Here is a 22,872-nt window from a genome sequence, read left to right on the forward strand (position 1 = left end):
CACTGAAACACACAAGTATGCATTTTTGCATCAAAATCTGCTCTGTGTCTGCATCCAGACCTAAACCATGACTCTTGGTGCAGACACAGAAAGTGCCATCATAAAAGGAGGGGCTGTTTCTCAGCCTACACTTATACACAGGTTAAGAAACTGTCCCATGCAGCCACAGTGACAACAGTAACTATATAAGCACAATACACTTTGTCAGTGATAAAGACATGCTAAAGAGGAACCGCCATATCGTATATTGGTATCTATTTACCAAATAACTTTTATTGAAGACAAATGTTTGGAAGGTTATAAAATACAGAAGAAAAAATATTACATTCCGAAGGGTTGCTTCAGGTAAAATGTCACTGTACAAAATGGTTATTTACAACTGCAAAAGAAATGAATGTATGAAGCATCTCTTCCAATGTACAGCCTTGGCTTTCATCCTTTCTGGATTCCGACTTTCCTTCAGATTCAGAGTCCTGCCCTTCCTGCTTATTAGATTGCAGCTTTCTGTTAGATTCAGAGTCCTACCTTTCGTGCTCATTAGACTGCAGCTGTCCTTCAGATTCAGAGTTCTACCCTTCCTGATCATTAGATTGCAGTTTTCCTATACATTCAGAGTCCTGTCTTTCCTGTTCATTAGATTGAAGCTTTCTTTCAGATTCCGAGTCCTGCCTTTCCTGCTCGTTAGATTCCAGCTTTCCTTCGGATTCCGAGTCCTGCATTTCATGCTTATCAGATTCCAGATTTCCTTCAGGTTCAGAATTCTGCCTCTCTTTCTTCTCTGGTACCTGCTTTTCTTGCAATTCAAATCCCTGTCTTTCTTCCTTGCCCAGTTCCAGCATCCCCTGTGTTTCATTTCCATGCTTTTCTTTCATTTCAGTATCCTGTTTATCCATTACAAAATTGTGGACCAGATGTCCACTGTCCTCATTTGACCCATTTAGTTCTTGCTCTTCATCACTCTGAGAATCATCCCCTCCATCTTCTGCTTCCTCATTTTCTTGTGCAAAGCTGCATATCATAGTGGGCCAACTGGAAGAACTACCATCTTTGATATGGAACCATTCAATCCTACCACCTAAAATATGGACCAAAAATGCATCAAAATCCATAAAATGCATAAAAAAGTTAAAATGGTGAATAAATATTAAAGAGTTCTAAAAACTCTTTTAAAGGAATTATAAAATTAATAAAAAACAGTAACAGTACCAGTCTGCTGTGATAATCTACATGCTAGTTATATGCACAAGCAATGTAAAATTTAAATTCTGTATAGGCCATGTTGATAGTTTTTCACTAACTGGTCTGTTTAAGTAATTGTTACTTGAAATTCCTAATCCTGACTGTTTTGCCAACCTGACAACTTGTCAAGAGTTTCTAAAGCTTACATTCCTATGATACATGTAAAACAAAAAAAAGTTGCATTTTTGGTGTCAATATCCCTTTAAGGACTTGCAACACACACATACAGAAAAAACAAAATAAGCCAATCTGAATTTACATACAACCTAATGTTATTGGACAACAATCAGATTGTTTTTAGAGGGGCATGGACTAAAGAGCCCTACAATATAAAATAATAAATTGAAAGTAGGAAAATCAGTTTCTAGAAATGATGCGGGATTTTAACAATTTAAACCAATAGATAGCTACACATATTTACATTATGGGGCTGTTTTATCAAAGGTCGAGTTGCATTTGACCCGGAAAAAAATCGCATATTTCAGTCAAAACTGGAATTTTCAGGTTAAAAATAAAAAAAACAGGAAATTGTTTATACATACCGTAATTTCTGTTTCCTGGTCACTTCCATGACAGCATTCACCAATGGGTTAATTCCCCTGCTGGCCAGCGGACAGGACCTCCCACCAATAGTTCAAAGTTCTCCTTCCTCCCTTACCCTCTTGTCTTAGTATAAAGCTGTCCCCATACAGGGTGGGAAACTCCCCGGTGAATGCTGTCATGGAAGTGACCAGGAAACAGAAATTACGGTATGTATAAACAATTTCCTGTTTTCCCATAGTCACCCATGCCAGCATTCACCAATGGGAAATCCCCAAGCTTAAAATAGAGGGCGGGAAACAATATGCGTTTAACAGAAATTTTTTAATCATCAGAAAAAACTACAGATTGCAACACTTTTCTCCCAAATTTAGCTTCTTGAGAGGACAACACGTCCAATCTGTAATGCTTCACAAAAGTATTAAAGGACGACCATCTTGCTGATTTGCAGATGTTCTCTGGCGACCCCCTGGCTTGTGCCGCCCAGGAACTGGCCAATGCCCTGGTAGAGTGAGCCTTCAACCCCTTAGGAACACTCCTTCCTGCCACATTATACGCTTTTGCTATAGCTGCCACAATCCAGGAACTAATTGTTCTTTTTGTTGGCGCTTGTCCTTTCCTTGCTCCATTAGGAACTATGAATAATCGTTCAGATTTCCTCCACAGTTCTGTTCTTCTCAAATAAATTTTTATAGCTCTCACCAAATCTAGTGTGTGCCACACTGATTCTTGCGTAGACTGTGGATCTGGAAAGAAAGAAGGTAAGATAACTTCCAGATCCATATGGAATTTCGAAATTACTTTTGGCAGAAACCCGAAAGCAGGTTTTAACACCACCTTGTCTTCGAAAATTACTGTGTGTGGTTCAGATGCAGCCAAAGCTGATAACTCTCCTACTCTGCAAGCCGAAGTCACTGCCACCAAGAGTACCACTTTCAATGTCATGTTCCATAACGATGTTTCCTCCAGTGGTTCGAATGGAGACTCAGTGAGAACCTTTAATACCAAGGGTAAATCCCATGGTGGTCGACAATCCCTTCTCATTGGTCTTACTCTCATCAAAGCATTGAAGAATCTCTTAACCAAAGGATCTTCTGCCCATGTTTTTCCAGTTAGAGCTGAAATTGCCGATACCTGACCTTTCAATGTATTATAATGTAATTTCCTCTCATATCCAGAGAACAGAAATTCTAACACAACTGTAGATGATGGAGACAAAGGATCTTTCTCTTTTTCCACAACAAATGCTACAAATTTCTCCCATACTTTGTAATACTGTTGAGAAGTGCTATTTTTTCTTGACTTCAGCAACAAGTCTATGACTTCCTCCTTCAGCGAGAGGCGTTCTAATCTCTCCCTCTCAACCGCCAGGCCATCAAAGACAGATGATTGTTCTCCTGAAACTGTATGGAATCCTGCGACAGCCAGCCTGGAAATTTCTGGATTGCTATCGGCCTTCCTATGGCTAGCTTCTGGAGCAGAGGGAACCACGGCCTCCTGGGCCAAAAGGGTATTATCGCGATGGCCTCCGCCATGTCCAATTTTATTTTCTTCAATACCCTCCAAATTAAAGGAAATGGAGGAAAGACATAAATTAAATCTTCTGACCAACTCTGACTTAGGCCATCTACCGCCTCTGCATCCCTGCAGGGGAACCTTGAGAAGAACCGAAGACATTTTCTGTTCTGTAGGGTTGCCATCACATCTATGTCCGGATGTCCCCAATTTCTTACAATTTCTTCGAAAATGTCTATGTGTAAACTCCACTCTCCCGGATCTATTATTGACCGGCTGAGGAAGTCCGCTTTCCAATTTTCTTTCCCTGGAAGGTGAATGGCGGTTAACCCTTCCAGCCACTCTTCTGCCCACTGAAACAGTGGCTTTACCTCTTCCAATAGCGTTGTACTCCTGGTGCCCCCTTGCTTCACAATATAAGCGACTGCCGTAGTATTGTCTGTCCTTATTTTCACTTGTTTGTCTTTCAGCAGGTGAGAAAAGAACAGAAGAGCCTTTCTTATTGCTCTTAATTCGAGAATATTTGAGGACACATTTTCTGCCCTCCAAGTGCCTTGTATAAATGTTTCGCCTATGTGGGCTCCCCACCGCACATTTGAAGCATCGGTGGTCACTACCACCCACTGTGGCTCTTCTAGAGGCATCCCTCTTGATAGATTTTCCTGCTTGCACCACCAGGACAGAGTTTCTTTGACCTCTAGTGGTACCACCACTCTTTCTTGCAAATGTAAGTAAGGCTGCTTTATCTTTCTTAGAAGAAAAACCTGCAAGGGCCTTAAATGCCACCTTGCCCACCTCACTATCTGAATTGTCGCCACCATAGATCCTATTACCTTCAGGCAATGTTGCACGGAGACTGTCTTCTTCCTCTTGAATTCCATTAGTAGTTCGCTCACCTTGCGCTGTCTGTCTAGAGGTAGGCTGACCGTGTTCTGTTCCGTCTGGAAGAGGGCTCCCAAGTATTGAAGAGACTGAGTGGGAAGCAAGTTGCTCTTTTCTTGATTCACTACCCATCCATGGTTCAGCAAAAACTCTTTTACCTTGGTAGTATGAACTTCGGCCTCTGTTCTTGAACCTGCCACTACCAGAATATCGTCCAAATAATGGTACACTGATACTCCCTCTTTTCTTAATTCTGCAATGAGTGTCACTAGAACTTTCGTGAACACTCTTGGGGACTGTGCTAGGCCAAAAGGTAGACATCTGAATTGCACATGTATGTCTTCTAATGCGAACCTTAGATATCTTCTGTGCACCTCTGCAATTGGTACATGAAAGTAAGCGTCTTTCAAATCTATACTCGTTAGCCAATCTCCCACTGAGACGGCTTGCATGATGGACGTTAATGATTCCATCTTGAATTTTTTTGCTTGTAGAAACTTGTTCAGTTTTCTCGTCTTAACGCTCCCGAAGCTTTCTTTACCAGGCAGTTTTGAGTAAAACCCTGTGCCTCTTTCCAGAGGAGGGACGGTTTCTATTGCCCCTGACTCGAACAGTTGGTTCAAATAATCTTGAGCCAGCTTTCTGTCCAATTCTGTCGCCCTGACGACGGATTGTATGAAAAAAAAATTTCTGGGTACGGATCTGAACTCCAGTAGAAACCCTGACTGAACCACTTTCTGTACCCATACGTCCTGAATAGTCGTGGCCCAGACATGAGAGAATTCGGCTAGCCTGCCACCCACCATGATCTGGGCCTTGCCACCTTCATTGTTGATTTGAAGTGGAAGGGGTGGTGGAAAAAAAAACAGGTCTCTTTGATGTCCCTCTGGAACTTGGCCGACCTGCTCTCCAGGAAGACTGCCTGGAATACTCTCTCCCGGGCTTATACTGTCTAGAAGCCCTAAAAGATTTATCTTTCGGCTTGTTATAGCTCGACTCATAGCGGGGTTTCTTGGCTTGGTTTTCTTGAGGTAAAAATACACTTTTACCTCCCGACACCTTTTTAATGATAGCATCAAGTTTTTCGCCGAATAACATCTCTCCCTCAAAAGGTAACTGACACAGGTTTACTTTCGATGCCGTATCTGCTGCCCAAGATTTTAGCCATAGTGCCCTCCTGGCTGCTACGGATAGCGCCATAGATCTAGCTGAAAAATGCACCAAATCTATTGAAGCTTCCGAAATAAACTCCGTTGCCATTCTGCAGTCTGCTAACATCTCCAGCAGCTTAGGTCTCTTTACATTCGATGATATAGCCTCTCCTAGCTCAGACAGCCACACCTTCAAGGCTCTAGATACAGATGTTAAAGCCACCGCTGGCTTACAGGCTGCTCCCGCTGATCCAAAGGCTTTTCTTAGATTAAATTCTATCTTTTTCTCCATTGGTTCTTTAAAGACCGTCGCATCATCTACTGGTAAGGTAGTCTTTTTAGCCAACCTAACCACAGCCGCATCGACCTTTGGTGGAGACTCCCAAGCCTTTGAGTCCTGCTCATCAAAGGGATATTTTTTTCCGAACTTCCCTGCTGTCTGGGCTCTTTTCTCTGTCTTTTTCCATTCCGTCTGAATAATTTCTTTAATAGACGAGTGTACCGGAAAACACACAGATCTCTTTTTCGAAGAGGGAAATAATTTATCCGCTGCAGATACTCTCGCCGATTCTGTAGGAAAAGTTAGGGTTTGCCTAACTGCCTTAATTAACGGATCAATTACTGTTAAATCGAAAGAGGACTCTTCCTCTGACTCAATTTCTCCCTCTTCCGAACCTGCTTGAGACAGCACATCTGAGTCATCTGACAAATCTCCTTCTGAAATATCAGACAAAGGCTCCCCTTGTCTTCCATGATAGTGTCTCGGCCTCTTCTTAGAGCTCGATACCTCCTGAAATCCTTGTATGACCGCCTGTTTAATTACTGAGGCCAAGGATTCTGCAAATAATTGATTTTCCTGTAATAATAAAGAGGTTCCAGGCTCCTGTTGTTTTTCTGCAGAGGCTGTTGATTTCTCTGGAGACTTGTCTTTTTTAGCGTCTGTGGCAGGAAGGCTGCATAAAAAAAATAACAAGATTGTTATTACCTGAGCCCCCTGCTTGCCATAGTCTCTCTCTCATCCACCTCACCTTTTCCCTTTGGGGTGAGAGGCCTTTCCCGTCATACCAGGTTCCATTGGTGAACTAATAAGAGAGCAGATAATGAAAACAGCTTAATCTTCCTGTAAAAATACAAGGAATCTACAGCTGATCATTCACACACACCATACCTGCACCGATGCCTTGAATGCTCAGGATTCTGAGAAGCAAATGGCACCCACAGGAAGTGCTTGCTGTTTAAATCATGGGGCAGCACTCTGTATATTACAATACTATATGCCTGTCTGCCCCGTGTTATAATGTAGGCTCACGCGGGTTAAAACGCCGCCTCAGGCAAGAAGCCGCTCTTCCGGTCGTTTCTAGCGCTCCTTCACGAAGACGCTAATGCCCTCAACCAAGATGGCCGTCCGGCCACTTCCTCTGCTGACATCACATCCGCCGCATGTCTCTAGCGCTTACTGCGCACACCCGGCTTACCGCTCCTCCGTGCAGGCTTTTTCCCCAGCGTTTCTGGCACTCACCTAACCCACCATGCGGGAGGATCCGCCAAGAGCCACAGTGTCGCTGCTATGCTGCCCAGAACTCCCTGACCCGCAACACGGGAGGAGAGCCCTGATTCCGTAAGTTAGCCCCTGCTGACCCCTACAAGGGGAGCTTCTAGGCCTTACAGCGCTTTTCTTCTTCCTCCTATTGGTATCTTGTTTAAATCTAAAATAGATCCTTCCCTGGCCCGGACAGGACAAAAAAGACAAGAGGGTAAGGGAGGAAGGAGAACTTTGAACTATTGGTGGGAGGTCCTGTCCGCTGGCCAGCAGGGGAATTAACCCATTGGTGAATGCTGGCATGGGTGACTATGGGAAAATAAAAATTTTCGGGGTTTAAAAAATTCCAAAAATATTCCAGCTAAATCCTGTCGAGGTCATGTAGAAGGTCAATGGCAGAAGTCCCTTGAACCATTTGAATATGTTAATAGCCTTCATGATGTTCAAGTTTTTTTTGGTGGGTTTTGCTTAAGAACTCGATTGAGTGGAAAACTCAATCAATTCGGGTTTTTGGCCAGTTCACCTTGAAGTCACTGATTCAAGTGTTTTCCGTTTGAGTATTTTCTTAAATCAGAAATCGAGTTCATTCACAGTATAAAAAAACGCTCTAAAATTCGACTTTGATAAATAACCCCCTTTATATACCAGTTTTAGAAAAAGAAAAACCCCTATTAAAACAAGGACTGTTTTACAGCAGTTGTGATCACTCACCCTTCTTGTAAATCACATCATAAAAAGTGCTCTTACACCTGATTACTATATGCTACATACTGCTATTTCTAACATTTGTTCAAAATGTATTTCATAATGTAATGTAATAAAGTACAGTAATGTTTCTTTTGTGCAGCACACTATTCTGCTGGTAAGCTATTGAGCCAATATTCTTTTAGCTACTATAATTTTCAAACTAAGCATGTGCTAAATAAAAAAGTCACAGTAATGCCAGATAAGAATTGTCTCTATGCAAGCAGAAAAAATGAAAAATTACTTTCCAAAACTAAACAAAAAGTTCTCTCATAAATGGCTACTTAGTATCACTCTATTTATATTGATGATGATTTTACATAAATAAAAGACATAACCAGAAGAGAGAAAATAGCATTTAATTAAGTAAATTCACATTTTACAGATACAGACCTCCTTCGTCGCCTTCTTTCTTTTCTGTTAAAAATGTTCTTGTCATATTTAGTTTTTTCACTGTATGACACTTGTACTTTAACTTTGGTTTTTTATCGTCTTCATCAACTGTAGAAAAAGATTGAAACCTGAATACCAGGACTTATACAAACCAAATTATACATATGATGTGACTATTGTGCTAGACACCTTAGGGCATTTTGCTTACAGAATCAAGCAATTAACTTAATGAAAGTTAGATTTGAAAAAAAAAATCATGTCTTTATTGATTCCAAAATGTGCTGCAAGTTGAAAAGATAATTATGGCTATGAATGTTTGTTATGCAGGCTAGAAATTCCCTCGGGTATTTCCTGTATGGAGGACCTGTTTCTAGAGCAATATAATCTCTTATTATAATCCATCACCTCAATATGTAACAAGGTGAAGAAGGGGGTGAATGGTTTAGGTAGCCTAAGAGGGGATTTTACATATGATCAACTAAAGTTTACCTTAAAAAGTAGGGTATTTAAAAAAAAAATAACAATATAAAAAAACAAAAGGAACAAAATTAAGTTTACCATTATCTGGGTCCTCTTCAAAGATCACACATGTACCAAGGGCATCTAGGAAAACATACAGAAAATATTTATAAAATGTCTCATGAAATACCGTAACTACCAAATATATATATATATATATATATATATATATATATATATATATATATATATCTCTATAGATAGATAGATATAGATAGATAGATATAAAAATACATTTATTTCGTTTTCATACCTTCATACTCTCCAGCAAACACATATGTATCAACTTGAAGGAAAGGCTTTTCAGTATTAATTCCCTGAAAAAAATAGAACAAATTATAGACAGTATATCCCCTTTTTAATGATTCTTAATTATTTAAGAATGATTTTAAATCCCCTTATTCTTAATTATTAATTAAAGAAATGCTATTGACAAGTAGCTGTCCATTCCAGTGACAGATTCTGTTTTATAAGAGGGCTGCTCACTAAATGCTAACCAAAGAATGTAGGAGAAAAAGGCAAATCCATTTCCCTGTAACTAAAAGCCACACAAATTCAACCAGCATAGCCAATGACTAACAGGGCTCTGCACATGTGCACTAAAAGTAAAGCAGAGTTGGGTCCCGGATAGTCTTTAGTACACAAAGGAGAATTATCAGCATGTACTGTAGTGATCATTTAATAATTTAAAATAAGGGTTTTTTTAAAAAAAATATCAAACTAAACAGATGGCCTTCTGGGCATTTTTGATCCAATTATGAGCATTGCAAAGTAAATAAAAATAACGGACTTTAGCAAATACAAGAATGGGGTGGAGCACTGCTGCAGTTCATTTCACTTAAATCAGGGAGAAATTAATCTTACCAAAATCTTGCATTTCTTATCACACTTTTTCAAAATGTCTGAATCAATAATTCCTGTCAATTCAACCATCACTAACTGCTCCTAAAAAAAAGAGGAACAATTAAAAGACAAAAAGTTTGTTGGCTTTTGTAACACAAAAAATATGAATGAGAATACAGAGGTTAGATTTAATAAGTAACAAACTTATAACAAGCATTACATTGATATCTTGTATGGCTTAAAGGCTGCTGTGTTCCTTCCCAAGCCATATAACCATGTTAACATACCAAAAATAAATGCATGACCTGCGGACCACGCTACTTTCAGATTTCATACAGAATAGCCTTTGTCCTCTAAATCAGGAGTGCCCATGCTTTACTAATGTGAGGTTTACTTTTAGTGATATTAAAGAGAATGTATATTGCTACATTTAACAAACAACTATTTCTTATGAAACCTTAACATAATAAATATGTGAATGAAAAGCATGAAAAGCATGTTGACAGTGGCTTGAGATCTGCTGATCATCAACTAAAGGTCTACTTGTAGATCCCAATCTACCTTTTGGGCTCCCCTGGTCTAAATCCTGCACTTAACACATGAATATTACATTGGCTGAGGGTGCATGGTACCCAAAACATTCTGAAGTTTAGGCTGGTGCACCACATATATTCCCCAAAATGCCACCCGCTGATAAAACTGAAAGTGTGACACCATTTGATCATCGGGCTGACAAGAAAAATACATGCATATATTGTGATCGAAAAATGTTGCTGCCATAAAAGTGGTGAGTTTAGGCTTTAGTTACTTCATTAGATTACACAAAGTAACCTGCAAACACAAGCAAAATTATTATTTCGTTGGAACCATGAGAAAAAATAGCAATAAAGTTAAAATTAACCTCTTCTTCTTCTTCATCATCAGCCCAAGCATCTTCAAGGTTACCCTCTTTTCTGGTGGAAGCTGACGCCATCTTGAAAATCCTTTCAAGCTTCTGTAAAGAAGAATGTGTTAGACATACAGTGCTCTTGTCATCTCCCATCCATCCTGGTAGTGGATTTGAAATTAAGCTTTTGTCTGGTTTGAGATTTCCCGAAATACATATGCTACCAAACCTAGGAAAGAAATAAAAAGTGGTAAAAAAAAAAATTAATGCATAAATACTGTAAATGCATTTGGAAGAATCAAATGATTATAGAACATCTAAAAATCATGTAAAAAGGACCTTTTCAGTGCAACCTGAATACTTGGTAGTAGTTCACATTATCTTTGTTAACCAGAGGATAGAACTACCTCTCATTCTTGCATTTAGACACAGACATCCTCTATACTTCCCTGGTCCAGACAAGAATGTTACATATGAAGGAATTCCTTCCTCTGCTGTACTACTCGCCTCAATTGCAGATCCCCTAGTGGCAACACTTGTACTATGTTAGACTTAGCTGATGGTTTAGCAAAATTGCTTGGTTTTTAGATCCATTAATAGTATTTTCTTTGGACTCCTACTAGCATTTTGGTAAACAGAAGTTTGAAATCAGCAGCAGATAGTTCCCTGTTATTTGCTTCTTTATAACCTAGGAGGCTGTTTATGCCCCACACCCATCTGTCACGATCGCCGCCCGGAGCAGGTCCAAGAGCTCCGGGCGGCGCGTCCCTCCTTGCCGGCGTCGCTCCCAAAATGGCGGCGCCCATGGCCGCCACGTGGGTAGCGGCGCCGGCGCGATGACGTCAGCGCGCCGACGTCGGCGCAAGGGCGTCAATGACGTCACAATGGCGCCAAATTCAAAATAAAAACGCCAACTAGACGCCAGAATGGCGCCCAAGTATAGGACTACTTTCCTTATAGTATCCTGGGTTTCCTGTGAAGCTTATTTGCTAAAATCTTGTTCCTGATTGATTTCCTGACCCTTTGCCTGGACTTTGGACTTTGCTGAATTCTGCCTGCCTGTGAACTCTTGCCTGGATCCTGACTACTCTTTGAATTAACCCATTGGACACCGCGACCTTGCTCCCTCAAGAGGGCTTCCTCCTCGATCCTGACTACCTCCCTGGAGGGAGCTCCCGGCTCCCTGACATTATACTTGGGCCATGGATCCTACTGAGGAAGCTACGCCTGATGTTGGTCGAGCGCTCCGCGGATTGGCATCCCGCATGGAGGAATATGAAGCCCAGCAGTACCGCATAGGACAGGCACTCGATACCCTTCTCTCCCGAGTGCCTCCAGCGCCTCCTGCTTCCCAAGCGGCTGCAAATCCTCCCATGGCGGACGTCTCGTCTAGCACAGGTTTCTCGTCTGGTGAGCCTCGTATTCCGCCTCCTCCTCGCTTCAGTGGGGACCCACAGGCCTGCAGAGGTTTCGCTACTCAGTGCCAGATCCAGTTCGAGTTTCAACCCTCGCACTTCCCCAATGAACGTTCCAAGGTGGGGTATGTGAATGATGTCTCGTTTGGTGGGCAAACCGCTTGAGTGGGCAACATCTCTCTGGGAGAAGAATTCTCCACTGACTTTTGATGCCAAGGCTTTTCTTCAAGCATTTCGTACTGTGTTTGATGCCCCGGGTCGGGTCACTAATGCCCCTTCTCGTCTTCTGCAACTTCGACAGGGTAACCGCAGTGTCAGTGACTATGCTATTGACTTTAGAACTTTGATGGCTGAAACTTCCTGGAATGACGATGCCTATAAGGCCGTATTCTATCAAGGTCTGTCTATTCGCATTAAAGATGATCTTGTCTCCAGGGAGTTCCCTGATCTGCTGGAAGATCTGATTGCACTATCCATCAAGGTGGACACTCGTCTTAGAGAGCATCAAGTAGAGAGGGAGCGTTGTAAACGATTTCAACCCGTGTTGGCACCTCGCTTCCAGAGACCTCTCTTGCAAACTCCGGCTGCTCAAGCTTCTCCTTCCCCTCCGGAGGAACCGATGCAAGTTGGAAGGGCTCGTCTTTCCGAACAAGAAAGACTCCGTAGACGAATGGCTGGCTTATGTCTGTATTGTGGCGGACAGTCTCATTTTGGGAATTCTTGTCCGGTGAAGGCCACGAGTTCTGTTCCCCGAGGTATATCTAGGGTAACTCATGTAGGGGGCACTACTCCGAAGTCTCAAGAGAACACTCACAGGTTTCTACTTCCTTTACAGATTCGCCTAGCCACTAAGACCATTGTCGGCTCAGCTTTCATTGACTCTGGAGCTGCTGGGAACTTCATGGACGCTCTTTTCGCCAAACACATGGAAGTTCCCTTATTCCCATTGTCCACTCCGCTTCGTGTTACTGCCATTGACGACAGACCCCTGGAGGCTGAATTTATCTCTAAGACGACTGGGGAATTGCCTGTGCAGGTTGGGACGCTGCATAAAGAAAGACTATCGTTCCTAATTATTTCCTGCCCATCCGTTCCTGTTGTCTTGGGTCTCCCTTGGCTGCGCCTGCATAATCCCACCATTGACTGGTCCGCAGGACAGATTTCCCGTTGGAGCCCATTTTGTCAGCAGCATTGTCTTCCTGCTAAACCCCTCCAGAGGGTGAATATCTCTATGTCTGATCTGAAGACTCTACCTTCCTTCTACAGGGAATTCTCTGATGTATTCTGTAAGAAATCCGCAGAATTCCTTCCTCCACATCGGCCATACGATTGTCCTGTCGATCTCCTGCCAGGAACCATGCCTCCTAGAGGTCGCACTTATCCTCTCTCCCCAGCAGAGACCGCTGCCATGAAGGAATATATCCAAGAAAATCTCCAGCGGGGGTTTATTCGCCCTTCTACTTCTCCTGCCGGGGCAGGTTTCTTCTTCGTGGAAAAGAAGGATGGAGGCCTACGTCCTTGCATTGACTACCGGGGCCTTAATAAAATCACTGTTAAAAACTGGTACCCCTTACCTTTGATTGCTGAACTCTTTGACCAATTGAAAGGGGCTAAGATTTTCACTAAGTTAGATCTCCGTGGGGCGTACAACCTCATCCGTGAAGGGGATGAATGGAAAACGGCATTCAACACTCGGGATGGGCACTATGAATATCTCGTGATGCCCTTTGGCCTCTGTAATGCCCCCGCTGTCTTTCAGGAGCTTGTGAATGACATTTTCCGGGACCTCTTGGGAAAGTCTGTGGTCGTGCACCTGGATGACATCCTAATCTTCTCGAAAGACCTCGAATCTCACCGCTCCCAGGTGAAAGAAGTACTCTCTCGTTTGAGGAAGAACTCTCTCTTCGCCAAGTTGGAGAAATGTGTCTTTGAAGTGTCTAAGATTCCTTTCTTGGGTTATATCATCTCCCCAGAAGGTTTCGAGATGGATCCCGTTAAGGTGTCAGCAATCCAAGAATGGCCCCTTCCCCTGAGCACCAAGGCTATACAAAGGTTCATCGGATTTGCCAACTACTACCGGCAATTCATCAGGGGGTTTTCTTCCCGCATTGCACCTATCCTTACTCTCATCCGAAAGGGGGCAATCCCAGGTCCTGGCCTCCAGTTGCCGTAGAAGCTTTTCAGTCCCTAAAAGACGCATTTTCTTCTGCCCCAGTTCTCCGTCATCCGGATCCTAAGTTGCCCTTTTGCATTGAGGTGGATGGATCTGAGGTAGGTGCAGGGGCTATCCTATCCCAGAGACATTCTACCGATGGGAAATTGCACCCCTGTGCCTTTTTCTCCAGAAAGTTTTCTCCTGCAGAGCAGAATTACGATGTAGGAAATCGAGAACTCCTGGCTGTCAAACTTGCTCTCGAAGAGTGGCGTCACCTCCTAGAGGGTTCTTCAATCCCGGTCACGATTTACACTGATCATAAGAACTTGGAGTTCATACATTCTCTCAAGAGACTGAATCCTCGTCAGGCCAGGTGGGCTCTGTTCTTCTCCCGCTTCAACTTTGTCTTGACCTTTTGTCCTGGCTCCAAAAATCGGAAAGCCGACGCTCTGTCTCGAAGTTTCACTCCGGTGGATCGTACTCCTGAAAGACAAGAGCCTATTATTCCTCCTCCTATTCCTCCTCCTCCTATTCCTCCTATTCACTGTACCCTCAGTTTGCTGATCAAATCCTGGCTGGTCAATCTTCTGCCCCTCCTGATACCCCCATCGGATTGGCTTTTGTACCTCCTGAGCTTCGTCTGCCTATTCTGCAACAGACTCATAGTTCCAAACAAGCGGGACATCCTGGTCCTGTTAAAACTCTTGAACTTTTACAGCGTCTTGTCTGGTGGCCGACAATCCGTAAAGATGTCAAAGACTTTGTTTCTGCCTGTACTGTTTGTGCCACTTCCAAGTCCAGCCATTCTCGCCCCAGTGGGTTACTACAGCCGTTGCCTGTTCCCTCTCGTCCTTGGACGCATTTGGCAATGGACTTCATTGTTGAACTTCCTCCCTCCTGTGGGAACACCGTTATTTGGGGTGTCATTGACCGCTTCAGCAAGATGGCCCACTTCATTCCTCTACGGAAGCTTCCATCTGCAGTGGAGTTGTCACAGTTGTTCATCCAGTTCATTTTTCGCCTGCATGGCTTCCCGGCTGAGATCGTTTCTGACAGAGGGTCCCAATTCACGGCAAAGTTCTGGTGTTCCCTGTGCAAAGATCTGGGTATTAATCTTCAGTTCTCCTCAGCTTATCATCCCCAGACCAATGGAGCGGCTGAGCGAGTGAACCAAGCCTTGGAACAGTTCTTGAGGAACCACGTTTCCCTTTGTCAAGATGATTGGTCTGATCTCCTCCCGTGGGCGGAATTTGCTCATAACAATGCCTGCCACACTTCCACTGGAAGGTCCCCTTTTATGTCAGTCTATGGTCAACATCCTCAAGCCTTCCCACAAGACTTTGTGTTGTCTGATGTTCCGGCCGCTGATGACCATGCAGCCCACATGTCTGCTATTTGGGCTGCAACCAAGTCAAACCTGGAGAAGAGTGCTCTGGTTCATAAGACGTTTGCAGATCGTAGACGTAGACCCTCTCCTCCCTACAAGGTCGGTGATAAAGTCTGGTTGTCTTCCAGGAACATTCGGTTGAAGGTACCATCTCCTAAGTTGGGTCCGAGGTTCGTAGGTCCGTTCTCCATCTCGGAGGTGATCAACCCTGTGGCTGTCAGACTTCAGCTTCCCCCTGAGATGCGAATTCCTAACGTGTTTCATGTCTCCTTGGTGAAACCCGCTACCTCCAACCGCTTTTCCGTTGTCCAGCCTCCCCCTCCTACCATCTCTGTGGATGGTCAACAAGAGTATGAGGTGGAGAAGATCCTTGACTCCAGGATCTCCAGGGGCTCTCTTCAGTACCTCATCAAGTGGAAAGGCTTCGGCCCTGAAGAATGCTCCTGGGAAGGACGCTCTGATGTCCATGCTCCTCGTCTGGTGAGGGAGTTCCACTCCAAATTTCCCCAGAAGCCAAGTCCTGGTGGTCAAGAGGCCCCCCGTGAGGGGGGGGGGTACTGTCACGATCGCCGCCCGGAGCAGGTCCAAGAGCTCCGGGCGGCGCGTCCCTCCTTGCCGGCGTCGCTCCCAAAATGGCGGCGCCCATGGCCACCACGTGGGTAGCGGCGCCGGCGCGATGACGTCAGCGCGCCGACGTCGGCGCAAGGGCGTCAATGACGTCACAATGGCGCCAAATTCAAAATAAAAACGCCAACTAGATGCCAGAATGGCGCCCAAGTATAGGACTACTTTCCTTATAGTATCCTGGGTTTCCTGTGAAGCTTATTTGCTAAAATCTTGTTCCTGATTGATTTCCTGACCCTTTGCCTGGACTTTGGACTTTGCTGAATTCTGCCTGCCTGTGAACTCTTGCCTGGATCCTGACTACTCTTTGAATTAACCCATTGGACACCGCGACCTTGCTCCCTCAAGAGGGCTTCCTCCTCGATCCTGACTACCTCCCTGGAGGGAGCTCCCGGCTCCCTGACATCATCCCATCAAGGGCCTTTCCTTCCATATCCCTCCCCTGTGTACCTCTTGCATGGACCTTTTCTAACTTGTACTACAAAAAGCGATCATCTTGTAAGAGTGGCTGACTCACTGACCCTACCCCCCATGTAAATAATTAAAAAAAAAAAATCTGCAAATTGAAAATTATTTTGTATTACAATTAATTTAACATGTGTAACAGAGGAGGAGTGGGTAGCAAGCTTGCTGAGCTAACTTCTGACCATGGCTCTATCTTACCACCAACTCTGACTGCAATGAACTTCCTTCTCGTAAAATGCAGCACTTTTTCATAACTGTGTACATTTATTTTGCTTTCCCTCTCTGTACTACTAATGTACTGTTAAAAAGTAAAAGTGATATATACAAATACTGTTCAAAATGAATACATAGTCTGATGGCTTGAAGTATGTATTTGAAATGGAATATTTGGTTAAACCTTAGAAAAATGATCCAAAGAATAAAAACACTGCAAGGAGATTACAGAAATTTGTAAGATACGTGACAAATTTTTAAATACGAGGCAAAAATGTAAATTCAAATTAATTTATAGCATAAATTGATGTAATAGATTCTGTCAAACAAATGTATGTCATTTGATTATTTAATAATCCAGTTTCAAGTTAACAGTTAACTGCAAAGTGGAGAACCCATCAGACTGTCTCATCAAAAAAGGTGTTAAACTTTTGCACAGAATTCGTGTTCCCTGCACAAATTTTAGGAAAAGAGAGTGTAGCTTAAAGGAGAACTATGTGATACAGACACTAAAAAAGCACTTTTTAAAAAATGAATGCACATTAAAGGGGCTGTTCAACATTTAGAGTGAATTCCTGAGTGATATATCTTTTTGTTATTATTTGTAGTTTTTGTTATTTATTTTTTTATTCATTGGCTCTCCAGTTTGTAATTTCAGCAATCGTGTTGCTAGGATCCAACTTACCCTAGCAACCATGCATTGATTTGAATAAGAGTCTGCAGTGTGAATATGAGAGGCCCTGAATAGAAAGATAAATAATAAAAACTAGCAATAACAATAAATGTGTAGCCTTACAGAGCATTTGTTTTTAGAAGGGGTCAATGACCCCCATTTAAAAACTGTAAAGAGTCAGAAGAAGATGGCAAATAATAAAAAAACTATACAAAATAAATAATGACCAACTGAAAAGTTGCTTAGCATTGGCCATTTTATAACACAAAAGTTAACTTGAAGATGAACCACCCCTTTAAAAGTTTCCAATAGGTCATGTTAATAGTTTTTTTGCTGAGAAGTTTGTTTTTGTAAGTATGATACAACAAGTATGATTATTGTTCAGAATGCTTGGGACCAGGGGTTTTGAGAATAATGAGATTTCCATAGTTTGGATCAACACACCTACTAAAACGAAAACATCTACTAAAACATTTAAGAATTACATGAACCAAATAGGATTGTTTTTCCACCAACATGGACACATGCAATTTAGTGGCTCAAGTACAAGGCACTGTTTTTTTTTTTTATAATAGAGAAAAGGGAAATAACTAAAAAGATATTTCATTATTTGCTTAAAATTGACTATGGGCAGTTATTTCTTTGTTGTAGACCAGAGAAGATTATTTTGGTTATGTTCCTTTCTGCTCTGCCTCTCCTGATATATTTGTAATTTGATGCAGTACGCTTATGGAATTTTGAAAAACTTTAAAAATAAAGTGGAAAAAAATGACTATGGGGATGGTCTTCACATAATTATAAGCTTTCTGTATCTCGGGTTACCAGAGATCTCATACCTATACCACAACAGTAACATCAGTGCTTAATTAAAAACTATTGAAACAATATAAATATCAGTTAAAACCAGTGGCACCTTGACACATATTTTGCTTGTCGTGTGTGCCATTTTTAGATATAGTACAACAGCCCAAAGTATCACTTTTGTTTAGGAAGGTGAAAATTTCTGCCCCACAGAAGCACTCTGTGTGTTTTTTTAAAAATCATACATGCTTTGAAAAAAAAATATAAAATTATATATATATATATATATATATATATATATATATATATATATATATATATATATATATATATATATATATATATATATATATATACACACACACACACATTCACACACACACACACACATCTTCATACCCTAAGGCTACTAGAAAATCATGTAAACATTAAATAAACCCAAATAGGCTGGTTTTGCTTTCAATAAGGATTAATTATATCTTAGTTTGGATCAAGTACAAGGTACTGTTTTATTATTACAGAGAAAAAGCAAATCATTTTTTAAAACTTGGATTATTTGATTATAATGGAGTCTATGGGAGACTGCCTTTCCGTAATTCGCAGCTTTCTGGATAACGGATTTCCGGATAACAGATCCTATATATATATATATATATATATATATATATATATATATATATATATATATATATATATATATATATATATATATATATATATATATATATATATATATATATATATATATATATATATATATATATATATATATATATATATATATAGTAACTAAAGCAAAAAAACGCACCAAACAGGTCTTAGCATAGTGTCAAAAAAGAACAAAATTTATTATCAAAGGAAAAAACCGCACCAAACAGGTCTTAGCATAGTGTCAAAAAAATAACAAAATTTATTTTCATATGATAATAAATTTTGTTCTTTTTTGACACTATGCTAAGACCTGTTTGGTGCGTTTTTCTCCTTTAGTTACTACATGATTTTTATAAACCAGCACACAGGCACTAACGTTTGCTTGCCGTGTACACCAGTTTATATATATATCCATTACTACTCTATATATTATATATATCCATTACTACTCTATATATCCATTACTACTACTATATATATATATATATATATATATATATATATATATATATATATATATATATATATATATATATATATATATATATATATATATATATAGAGTAGTATATATATATATATATATATATATATATATATATATATATATATATATATATATATATATATATATATATATATATATATATATATATATATATAGAGTAGTATATATATATATATATATATATATATATATATATATATATATATATATATATATATATATATATATTTATTAGGATCAGCACACTTGTTGTAGAAGTGAATTAAGTGTTTTATTGGTAACACAGCATTATTATCCATATCCAGGATAATAATGCTGTGTTACCAATAAAACACTTTATTTACTTCAACAACGAGTGTCCTGATCCATTACTACTGCATATTATGAATATTGATCGTGCACCTCTACTCTATCTGAGATCGAGTGCGGACACCCAAAGCATATATATTATATATATATATATATATATATATATATATATATATATATATATATATATATATATATATATATATACACATATATATACATATATACATGTATACACATACAGCCAGGACTCAAAGCCAGATGGCACAAAGACAATTCTGTGTATAATACCCCAGAACTCATAGCACGATGGCGCAAAGGCATTTCTGTGTATAATACCCCAACATTGATAACAGGATGGCACAAATGCAATTCCATGTATAATACCCCAGAACTCATAGTAAGATGGCACAAAGGCATTTCTGTGTATAATACCATCAGAACTCATAGCAGCATAACACAAAAGCCATTCCGAGTAGAATACCCCAGAACTAATAGCGAGATTGCACACTGGCAATTCTGTGTATAAAACCCCAGAACTCATAGGAAGATGGCATAGTGACTTTTTTTGAAGGTTAAAAATCCGAATGGCTATTTAAGGGAAGAAAAGGATGAATGGTGTCACAGTGGGAAAACAGAGGAGAGCCAGCCAAATCCTTACAACAGTTTTGATAAGGGAATATTGGCTGTTTTAATTCTCCACCTCTCCTCTCCTTTACCACTTGACTCAAAGCCATTTACAAACTGTGGCATTGCATTTGAAAAAAAAAACAAGGGATGGGGCTGCAGGTGTTCTCATTTTAAAATGAATGCCCTGCTCTTTGATGTGTTAGCCCTTATTTTTTAAATGAAATAAACCATTGCAGTAAATCTGCCTTTTACGTTACCGGTTGTTGTATTGCCTCAACACCTCCCTTAAATTCCCTCCCTCCACTGCTTGCAAAGTCTTCAGTACTCTGAGACTCGGTTGAGATGCCCGAGCAAGTCCCCTTCCCCCACCCTTTGTACTGACCGTGTGGAGCAGTGAAACAGATCTTTATGTAGCCCCTCTGTCTCCTGTACTTCACCTAACAATCAGCTCTTGACTGGCAGGCTGTAAACAGCAGACGTTGCAATGTGGTGCTCACTCTGCAATCCACTGATCATGTCTGCTGTTTGCAGCCTGCCAGCCGAGAGCTGATTGTAAGAAGTACAGGAGACAGTGTGGCTATATAAAGATCTGTTTCACTGCTCCACACAGTCAGTAAAAGGGCGGAGGGAAAGGGACTTAACAAAAAATAGAGCGGCTCCTGTCCATATGGGCAGATTGCCAGACCGGGCCTGATGACAGATATACATTGCTTTCAAAGAATTATGAAATTAAAGGAAGCATTTAACATACCTCCCAACATCTTGGAAGTAAAAAGAGGGACAGAAATTTTTTTTCGCACGTAGAACAGCGGAATTTTTTGACCACGCCACTTTCTGTGGCCACACCCCCTAATTACCATGTTAATTTTACAAAATTTGGCAAGTTATGTAAGTTTGAAAATATTTCTCCTTATCTAAACAGTTTTTTTTGCCTCTCAATATCGTTACAAAGTATCTTGAACCTGTTAGCTGTTGCTCTCTGCTAAAAGCCATATAAGTGAGAAACTTTGTTTCTTTTTCTGGATGTTCAGTGCAGAGAAAAAAGGGATTAATTACTTACCGTTAAATCCTTTTCTCTCTAGTCCTATGGGGGACACAGGAACCATGGGGTTAAATCCCCTCCCATCAGGAGGCAGGACACAAAGAAAAGAAGAGGAGGAGGGATCCTCCCCTCTATATAGCTTACCTCCGCCTCCACCTACTCAGTTATGTACCAAGAAAAACCGAGCAGCCAAAAAAAAAAACACCCAACTGACATAAGTGTATATAATAGGAAAAAAACACACATCTATAAATGGCTGAAGGGAAGGTATACCTGTTTTGGGTGGGAAGTCCTGTGTCCCCCATAGGACTAGAGAGAAAAGGATTTAACGGTAAGTAATAAATCCCTTTTTCTCATACGTCCTGGGGGACACAGGAACCATGGGGACATACCAAAGCTGTCCCATGTGAGGGAGGGAGCAAACAGGTAACCAAGAACCTTCCCGGTATCGCCCCGGGTGCCTAGGCTAATCCTAGGCCGAAGTATCCTTGAGATGGGCCCCCCTGGGGCCTTTCCAAACCTCCTGACTGCGAGGACACATAAAAAACTGAGTAGGTGAAGGCGGAGGTAAGCTATATAGAGGGGAGGATACCTCCTCCTCTTCTTTTCTTTGTGTCCTGCCTCCTGATGGGAGGGGATTTAACCCCATGGTTCCTGTGTCCCCCAGGACGTATGAGAAATAGGGACTTTCCAGTACAAATGAGGGACTGCAGGTTGAGCTGTCAAAAGAGGGACTGTCCCTCCGAAAAAAGGGACAGTTGGGAGGTATGAAATTTAAGAATACAACAGACTTCCCCACATGCACAATTTAGAGTTAAATCTAATTTTGAACCTACTAATACTCCAAAGTCTATTGAAGCAAACACCTGTTTACTCATATATAAATGCTATAAGCTTGTTCCCTGCTGTTATAACAACCTTACTAGAGAGGATCGAAACGCTATTGCTAATTTGGCTAATAATCCACATATTGTGATACGTCCAGCTGACAAGGGAGGGGGAGTAGTAGTGTTAAATTATTTTGATTATAGGACTAGGGTTGTCACCTTTACTAAAAAATATTACCGGCTAGTGGGGGGCGGGAACCAAAAGGAGGCGGTCCGTGACACAAAAGGGGCGGGGTACGTGGCATGTCACAAAAGGGGCGGAGCAACATCGCAGAGATCTCCACAGTGCTGGAAAAAAAAGGTAAGTTCTGTGCGAATTGGGGCCAGGCCAGGAGCTTTTTTTAAAGGGTATTACAAATTACCGGCAATTGCATTGCTGGTAAATTTGTAATACCGGCCCCCCTTGGCAGGCCGGTAAAATACCGGCTGGGTGGCAACTCTATAAAGGACTGAAGTGTTGAGACAATTGGGTGACAGAATGGTATATCAAAAATTGGAAAGGGACCCTACTATGTTATACAAAGACAGGGTAGATAAGGTATTACAAGCAGCATTGATGCAGCACTACATCTCAGAATCCACCTTTGATTTTCTTGTCTGTCCAATTCTGTTCACCCTACTGAAGATACATAAAAGTTTGACAGCATCTCCAGGGAGACCCATTATGAGTCCACGAGACTCTATTCTGTAGCCGTTGGCTATTTTTGTGTACTTTTATTTGCAACCTATTGTTCAGGCTACTACCTTTGATATCAAAGACACTGGAGATTTACTTGTAAAAATAAGACAATCTGTGCCACTTCCACCAAATATACCAAATATACTGATAGCAACCATGGATGTTACTTCACTATATACAG

General features: G+C 41.2%; 1 protein-coding gene across 8 annotated transcripts; it reads right to left on the minus strand.

Moving 5' to 3' along the window:
- Nucleotides 1–253: 253 nt before the first annotated feature.
- On the minus strand, nucleotides 254–21,672 carry gtf3c6.L (general transcription factor IIIC subunit 6 L homeolog). 8 transcript variants are annotated; one of them, XM_018256696.2, is made up of 7 exons: nucleotides 21,518–21,672; nucleotides 10,268–10,481; nucleotides 9,388–9,468; nucleotides 8,777–8,840; nucleotides 8,563–8,607; nucleotides 8,005–8,112; nucleotides 254–1,075 (listed from the first exon to the last, which is right to left on the minus strand). In XM_018256696.2, the coding sequence occupies exons 1-7, from the start codon at nucleotides 21,529–21,531 to the stop codon at nucleotides 570–572; spliced, it is 1,032 nt and encodes a 343-aa protein (XP_018112185.1). In that variant the 5' UTR covers nucleotides 21,532–21,672; the 3' UTR covers nucleotides 254–569. The 8 variants fall into 8 exon arrangements, with proteins under 8 accessions (XP_018112185.1, XP_018112191.1, XP_018112188.1 ...); XM_018256702.2 differs by having other exon boundaries at nucleotides 10,268–10,360; nucleotides 21,518–21,669; XM_018256699.2 differs by having other exon boundaries at nucleotides 21,144–21,669.
- Between the last annotated feature and the right edge of the window lie 1,200 nt (nucleotides 21,673–22,872).

Source organism: Xenopus laevis, chromosome 4L, assembly GCF_017654675.1.
Source record: "Xenopus laevis strain J_2021 chromosome 4L, Xenopus_laevis_v10.1, whole genome shotgun sequence".
Lineage (NCBI taxonomy): Eukaryota > Metazoa > Chordata > Amphibia > Anura > Pipidae > Xenopus > Xenopus laevis.